The sequence below is a fragment of the Dryobates pubescens genome, chromosome 1, assembly GCF_014839835.1.
Source record: "Dryobates pubescens isolate bDryPub1 chromosome 1, bDryPub1.pri, whole genome shotgun sequence".
NCBI lineage: Eukaryota > Metazoa > Chordata > Aves > Piciformes > Picidae > Dryobates > Dryobates pubescens.
Window position 1 is genome coordinate 48,084,979 of NC_071612.1, and position 8,727 is coordinate 48,093,705.

The window sequence follows — 8,727 nt, forward strand, 5'->3', positions numbered from 1 at the left end:
TCCCCTTCTGAACAAATTTAAGCAACTTTGGCTAAGAATAACAAGAAAGCTAGGACTTGTCTGTATAACTTATCTACATGGGTCAGTCATTGTAAACCAAATTGGAATATGAATTCAAAGTACAGTAGATATTTTGCATGGAGTCGCAGTTGGATGACCAAAGAAGAAAGTGCTCCTCAGTGAGCCAGTCTAATCCAATTAACCTGAAACAGAGCCCATGACGATCTTTGGGAACCCGGTCAGTGGTTCATGTTGATGCTTTTCAAGAAAGCATAAACCAAAACAAGGATTATAACTCATTGGAGAATATGGGTTTTGAAGGAAAAACAGTTCTCTCAGGTTTTGAGAACTGTTTCTTAACTCCTCTGAGGAACAAGAGAACTAAAGATGACTTCTTGGGAGTACGGATGGGCAGCAACCTCTGTAAAACAAAAAGAAGTGACACAGGATCCATAGCTGTGTGGTTTCTCTTGTCCATCCAGCTGATCTGATCTACAGGAGGTTCCAAAAGCCACATGATCTTCTTTGTAGATGGGCCTGACCTTCTCTCTACTTCAGAGACCCATAGCAGAAAAATCCACTGGTAGAGACAAAGGATGCTGGTTCATCTTGATATAACTGGGGTTTGGAACATGTATAGGAATGTCCCTGTGGTAAAAAATGAATATATAAAATAATATTTACAGATCCTGCAGAAAAAGACCTAAGGTGGAGCTGAGGGGGCATGTATGGGGTCTGTTTTCTAAAGAGCAGAAGGGACAGCTCAGTAATAATTTTGAGATTATTCAGACATTTAGCTGAATCTGCAAAAGATTAGTGAAGCAATTAATTGATTTGATAGTCCTCATTCCAAAATTAGAAACCACAGAAAAAAAAAATAAAGAAAATGTCAATGTGAGTCATATTTAAGAAATTATTCTTCAGTATTTGGGTCATTTTTTTGTAACTAACCTGACTCATCTCTGACGAGACTTAAAACCAAATATATTTGCAGTGCCTTCAACAAGACAGCACAGTAAGGTTATGTTTTAGATGTATCCTTTTGAAAACTGACTATTCATCTTATGTTTGCTCTGATTGTATTTCATATCTTAGGCACAATAATGACTGCATGCATGTGGCGAATATGTGCCATCTACGTAGTCCTAGCTACAAACCTCTCTGAGGAGCAAGTGCCGAAGCAGGCTTGTCCTTTGTGTGATGCCACTCAGCTTTGCAACTGTTCTTCCATGGGCTTGGACTTCATTCCCCAGGGGCTAACAGGCAAAATCACAGTGTTAAACCTGGCCCACAACAGGATAACACACATCCGATCTGAGGATCTGCAGCAGGCTGTGAACCTGAGAGCCCTGCTGCTGCAGTCCAACAAAATCAGCTTGATAGATGAGGACTCATTTCTCTCCCTTGGGAAACTGGAGCTCTTGGACTTATCAAATAACAGTTTGGCTCACTTGTCCCCTGTGTGGTTTGAGCACCTTTTTTCACTCCAGCACCTCCACCTTCAAGGGAACTCCTACAGAGACCTGGGGGAAATCTCCCCCTTTTCTAGCCTGAGGAATCTGAGCTCTCTCCGCCTGGGCAACCCATGGTTCTCCACGATAAGGCAAGGGAACTTTGAGGGCATTGAGCTTCTTGACAAGTTGTGGATTGATGGTGCCAACCTCACGCAGTATGAGCCAGGAAGTTTGACATCAATTAAGAAGATAAATCACATGATCATAAATGTAAGTAGTGTTAACATTTTTTCAGCAATTGTCAGTGACCTTGTGCACTCTGTCACTTGGTTAGAGGTGAGGAAAATAGCATTCAGTGTACCTGCTGAAATGCAGCTACTGAGAGTCATGTCTTCTTCTTTTGCAAAGAAAATTTCTTTTAAAGAGACCTTTTTAACAGATGATACTGTGCCTGAGATTGTCAGCATTTTAGAAGACATGCCAAAATTAGTGGAGGTGGAGTTGATCGACTGCAGTCTCTTAGGAACTGGACACTGGGAAATGGAAATTCAAGCAAACCAATCAAAGACTCTTGGAATTCTGACCATAAAGAATTTATCTATAGAAGAATTTTATTTGTTTACAGATCTTCACACTATGAAAGATCTAGTATCTCTTCTTACCAAAGTCACAGTTGAAAACACCAAGGTCTTTTTAGTACCATGTAGTCTTTCAAAAAATCTTCGGTCATTAGAGTACCTTGACCTTAGTGCAAATTTAGTTGGAGACCAGAGTTTGGAACATTCAGCCTGTCAGGGTGGTTGGCCCTCACTACAAACTTTAAATTTAAGTCAGAATTCACTGAGTGACTTAGAAATGACAGGTAAAAGTTTATCTCATCTAAGAAAACTAATTCTCTTAGACATTAGTCAAAATAATTTTGGTGAGATTCCAGATGTGTGTGAATGGCCCAGAACCCTGAAATATTTAAACCTCTCCAGCACTCAAATTCCTAAACTAACAACCTGCATTCCCTCGTCATTGGAAGTTTTGGATGTCAGTGCTAACAACCTGAGGGAGTTTGGGCTGCAGCTCCCATTTCTCAAAGAGCTGTACCTTGCTAAAAACCAGCTGAAGACCTTACCTGGTGCCGCACCCATTCCCAACTTAGTGGCCATGTCAGTCAGAAGAAACAAACTCAACAGTTTCTCCAGAGAAGAGTTTGAGTCCTTCAAGAAAATGGAGCTGCTGGATGCCAGCGACAACAACTTCATCTGCTCCTGTGAATTCCTTGCTTTCATCCAGCACGAGGCTAGGATAGCCCAGGTGCTGGTGGGGTGGCCAGACAGGTACATCTGTGACTCTCCCCTGTCTGTGAGAGGGGCACAGGTTGGGGCAGTGCACCTCTCCCTGATGGAGTGCCACAGGTCCCTTGTGGTGTTGCTGATCTGTGTCCTGGTGTTCCTGGTCATCCTCATCCTGGTGGCCCTCAGCTACAAGTACCACGCATTCTGGTACCTGAGAATGACCTGGGCATGGCTCCAAGCCAAGCGGAAGCCCAAGCGAGCCCCCGCCAAGGACATCTGCTACGACGCTTTTGTCTCCTACAGTGAGAATGACTCTGACTGGGTGGAAAACATAATGGTGCGGGAGCTGGAGCAGGCCTGCCCTCCCTTTCGGCTCTGCCTCCATAAGCGAGACTTTGTGCCCGGGAAATGGATTGTGGACAACATCATTGACTCCATAGAGAAGAGCCACAAGACACTCTTTGTGCTGTCCGAGCACTTTGTGCAGAGCGAGTGGTGCAAATACGAGCTGGACTTCTCGCACTTCCGCCTCTTTGACGAGAACAACGATGCAGCGATTCTCGTCCTGCTGGAGCCCATCCAGAGCAAAGCCATTCCCAAGAGGTTCTGCAAGCTGCGGAAGATCATGAACACCAAGACCTACCTGGAGTGGCCTCTTGAAGAAGAGAAGCAGGAGATGTTTTGGGAAAACTTGAAAGAAGCTCTAAAATCCTAGAGAAGCTCAAGAACAGAGAACTAAGCCACTGTAAATTCTATTACTTGCTGTGAGATTACTTTCTTTTTGTAGCTGTGATCATGAATTGCTCTGATTTGAGCTGGAATAGCATTAATTTTCTTCCTAGTTGCTGCTATAGTGTTGTGGTTTGGATTTTTGACCAAAACAGTTTTGATAACACAAGGATGTTTAATTATTGCTAAACAATAACAGTATCAAGGTCTTTTCTGTTTCTCATACTGTCCTGTCATTGAGTACGCTGGGGATTCATGATCATTTGGGAGGGTACTCTGCTGGGAAAGCTGATCCCAGCTGACCAAAATGATGTCTCATGAAACAGTGTGCTCTGCAATAAATTCTGTGTGAAGATGTTTGGAGTTACAATGTTTGACTTCCCAAGTAACTGTTATGCGCGATGGAGCCCTGCTTTCATGAAATTGGCTCAACATTTGTCTGCAGATAGGAAGTAGTGCATGTGTTTCTTATTTTGCCTTGCTTGCATGCAACTTTTTAAAATAGAATAGAATAGAATAAACCAGGTTGGAAGAGACCTTTGATATCATTGAGTCCAACCTATCATCCAACACTATCTAATCAACTAAACCATGGCAACAAGCACCCCATGATTCTCTTCCTAAACACCCCCAGTGATGGCGACTCCACCACCTCCCTGGGCAACCCATTCCAATGGGCAATCACTCTTTCTATGAAGAACTATTTCCTAACAGCTGGTGTAAACGTCCCCTGGCTCAGCTTGAGACTGTGTCCTCTTGTTCTGATTCTGGTTGTTGGAAGAGGTACAAGTTCTAGAAAGAGGTGAGGGGGGGAAAATGGTAATGGTAATCTTGTATTATCTAACTTTCACCAAATGAACTATCTAGGTATCATTTTTCAGAATTTGCTGTGTACAAAGCCATTATTTGACTTAAAATTCTCCCTTTCTGCTGCTCAGTTTTCTGTAGTCAGAATTTCAACTGGAAACCACTACAAATACATTTCATGATGAAACAAACAAAATATTTATTTTCCTTTTTTTGAGGGGATATTAACTCTAAGAAACAAGTAGTTTTTCTTTTTTTATTCCCTACCCTGGCCTTCACATTAAAGGCAGCAATTCCTTTCAATTCTTAGTCTGCAGAAAAAAAGAAAGCTTTAATAGCTTGTTTGACAGCCTTGCTCTAATGCAAAAAGAGAGACTATGCTGCACAATGGTGTGTAGCACACGAGTTCAACCAACTACTATTTTCTTTAGTCTTTCAAAATCAAGTACAGAATATGCGTATTATCATACGCAGGTAAATATCCAACATCTTGCATTTTCATTAATAATCTGAGTTCTGTTCTACATCCAGTGAGTAATTAATGCCTTGGATGATGCTTATAAAACCTGATTGCCAACCCAGCAGATAGCAGAGCCAGTCCAGAAGTTGTCCGTAGAATATACGTGTGTTCCCGGGTAATCTGCTGTTAATCAAACTGGAGAAAAAAATGCAACAAAAGGTAAATCTTGGTGTTTTTCTTAACCAGAATAGGAGAATCGTTGGGTTAAAAGTCTGGAATGTCTTCAACTCTTTTCATTTACTACCTTTTTTTTTTTTTTTTTTAAAATAGGAGTAAGGTTAAAATTAAATATCCTCCTTACATATGGTTAAAACTGGCTTCAAAGGAGTAAGCCAAACTTTGCTTTCATTCAAGCAGGGTTCTACAGATGTAGCACCAGATCTTCAACTATTATTTCATTTTCTAAAGGAAAAATGTTTACTAAGTGCTCAGAGAAGGGGGATAAACCAGCCCTTGTTCTGAAAGTGGATTATGTCAATTTTGTTATTTCATTAAAGAACAGAATACACTGCATGGTCTTTCTAAACCTGTGATTTGCATTCTTTAAAATGTTCTTTTCATTATAAAAATGATTTCCGGATGTCTTAAAATCAAGAAGGAAAATATTTTTGTGCCTTTTTTTTTTTTTTTCCCATGTAGCTTAACTTGGAGTCTTAGATGTGATAAAGCCAAACAGAACTATCATCTTGCCTAAATATCATTGTTCCTTAATAATAATTGGCTTTCCAATTATTTGATGTTACCCTCTCATCCCACTGCTGCAGATCAAAAGAAGAATTAGTAAGTTATCAGGCTAGGGTTTTGAAAGTGCAAATCAAAAGCACACTTGTTACAGAGTGGGTATGGGTTATTTAATATGCTCTTCAAATCAACTTTCCAGGAGCAGTATGGGCAAGTCTGGTTCTTGCCAACAGTGCATCAACCGTGGATGCAGAACTCATGCAACCTGGTATCCAACGTATTTTTAAGTAATCTTTCAAATATAAACAAGGCTCAGTGCTTACATCTGCAAACCTAGTCAAACCATCAACTGGTAATTTTAATGACTGCCTTGTTTTGTAACTGGGCAAGGTAAAATGACTTGAAATACTGAGAATATTTAGATCTATTTTAAAGTTGAATCTAATGTCCTGGATGTCCAGATCTGTATTCAGATTTTCCAGTTCACAAGCTTATAGGATACTTTTATGAACCACGGGAGGGGATGATTAGTAATATTGGTCCAGCACCTATGCAATACCTTCCTTATACTTTCTGGAATGCACGACACTAAGTTGTTTGGTACACCCAAGAAGACACATGGGGTCTTCTATCAGGCTGTTTGGTATATGTATGTGCCACCATTTGAGAAGGGTTCCACACCTGCCTTGAGACTACCCAGCAAGCACAGCTCCAGGCATAGTCAGAAGAAATGCTCTGCAGTTCACAGGAACCTGAATTAGCAGAATTTACCAGTGGGTCAGCGTGCCTGGTCTAACGTACCAGACAGGCACACCCCCACAGGCTGTGCATGAAGTGCCTGGAAGGCAGAGCTAGGCCTGAAACTGTAATGTTACAGCCATTTTTGCAGCAGCTTGTTGCCCCAAATCTGCAAGGCCTTGTATCACAGAAGTGAAATATATTTAATGCTCCTTTTCTGCCCTGTTTTTTCTAGATGTGGTTTTACTTCTTTTTATTTCTTGGTATTTATCGCCATTGATATTTCCTTTTTAATGCAGCATAAAGGAGGAGAAAACAACAGTTACATAATTACATGGAAAGGGTGTACATGATTACAGGACAGCTGGTAGGTATTTTCAACGGTCTCTTCTTCATTTATAACCACAGGTACAGGACACATTGGATACATCTCCTGTTGGTACGCCACTGATGTTGTTAAACTGTCAAAATCAAGTTTACAGGGTAAAAAAAAAAGCCAAAGGACAACAAAATATTTGCTTAGAGTCAAGGATGCATAAACACATTTTAAGTGCTATTAAAGATATGGACAGCATGAAAATTGATACAGTTATCTCAGTTTACTATTGCCAGGATGCACAATTACAAAGAAATATTTAAGGTCTTGCTGATGCAAGAACTTTTGCAATCATCTGCTTGGTTTTAAGTAACTGGGACGTAAGACAATTGTGCTAGGAAATCACTTTATTTGGAAAAGAAAGATAAGAGCTATAAAAAGGAAGGGTCAAGAAGAGTCTATGAAAGACTTATGGGGAAGTAAGGAGCTTTTCTTCCCATGACAATTAGGAAAATTATGTAGTCTCTTGTACATAGGGACCTGCCTGTTGGATACTCCAAATTGGTCCCTAGCTACTGTTACTGGCTACTCTTTCATTAAGGCTATTCTTCTAGTTGCAAGATTGACAAGGGAGCTCTACGGTTTGTCCATGGCACAAGAACAGCTCTTGAGGAAAAGTGAGGTTAGCTTGCTGCAAGGGTATCCAGTAAATCTTATTATCGTGAGCCCAGAGGCACAAGAGATTCAAGAGCTTTCTTACAGTCCCCGCAAGTGGTATTTAGAATGATAATTCCCAGTGCTTACACCAATGGTGCAAATGGTAGTCAGAATAAATGTTTGCAAAGTCTCTTCCCATCACTCTGTAGTATAGTCTGTAACAAAGCAATGTCGCAGCAAAATCCATGGACTCAGTTCTGCAACAAAACCACAAGAGAGTAGTCTTTTTCCTTTGCAGGTCATGTTTGATAAACTCTGGTTTACAGGAACTTACTAGTTTTGCAGTTGGAAGAAGCTTCCTTCAGATTCAAATCCTAATGTCCATTTTTGTAATCTCTGAAGGTTTGTTCCAAACAAATCCTTATTTGCTCTTCTCCTTCTACAAGTTTCCTTTAAGAAACATTAAAAAGAAAAAAACAAACAAACCAAGCAAAACCCAAACCCAGGGAAAAACAAACAAAAGGCATACTGTGTGTTCTTTTCTCAAGGGAAGTTTGTGAGTTACTCTGAAAGTGAGGAAACTGGTAACAACTGAGAGCATTCTCCACTTTGACAGGGATCTCCACCATAAAGCCTGATGATGAAATAAAGAGGAACAACTCACATCTGCAACTAACAGCTGGCAAAATCAAGATAGTCATTTCAAAATAATGACATCCTGTGGCCCCATTTTGCATAGTTCAATTTGATTAACAGATTGCCAAACTGTAAAACTCATACAAAAAATGTGACTTGTGCAGCATCTGACAAAGCAGGGCCTTTGACCCTAGGCCAATAACATTAGCCTGCCTTGCACACTGTAAATAATTAGTAATACCAGTGCAGTAAATGGTTATAACACTGGTTATAAACCATAAAACTGGTTATAAACATGGTTATAAATACAACTCATTAGACCCCCCCATCCTATCCTCAAAAACTGCCTAAACTGCCTGTTGATTGAATTGATGCCACTGAAAAATAACCCCAAACCCACATTAAAACCCATTTTCTAGCTCAAATTATATATGGTCACCATATGACTACAGCTTTGGGAGCAGGCTTTTGCCTTTAAGCCTTAGAGTTGCTCTTACAAACTTTCAGAAAGGCACTTTTGGCTTCATTAATTTGGGATACCTGCTTAGTTACATAATCGCACTACTGACAAGTTTTCTTAAAACATCTTTCTACAGCCCAACAAAATGGTGTGGCTTAAACATGATGAAACTCTTAAACATAATGAAATGATATAAAATTTAATATGTGTATTTGCTTGAATTGCCTACAATGACAAAATATCCTACTTTTTTCCAATAAACAAATGTTTGAAACACACTGATAACATTATTAAACAATGGATTTGGGATTGTGGAAGCCAGAACATGACAAAGATAAAGCAACATGTGTTTGTAGCTCTTGAATTTTTGCAGAACAGTTACTACTACTGAAAAGAAAAATCTGATTTAAAATTTCACTTTACTTTTTTTTTTGGTGGCGGTG

General features: G+C 40.0%; 1 protein-coding gene across 1 annotated transcript; it reads left to right on the plus strand.

Annotated features, from left to right (window-relative positions):
* Window positions 1-1,103: 1,103 nt before the first annotated feature.
* On the plus strand, window positions 1,104-3,579 carry LOC104298317 (toll-like receptor 2 type-2). The gene has a single exon (XM_009898379.2). It carries the CDS (start codon window positions 1,104-1,106, stop codon window positions 3,453-3,455), a length of 2,352 nt encoding a protein of 783 aa, XP_009896681.2. The 3' UTR covers window positions 3,456-3,579.
* Window positions 3,580-8,727: the final 5,148 nt, after the last annotated feature.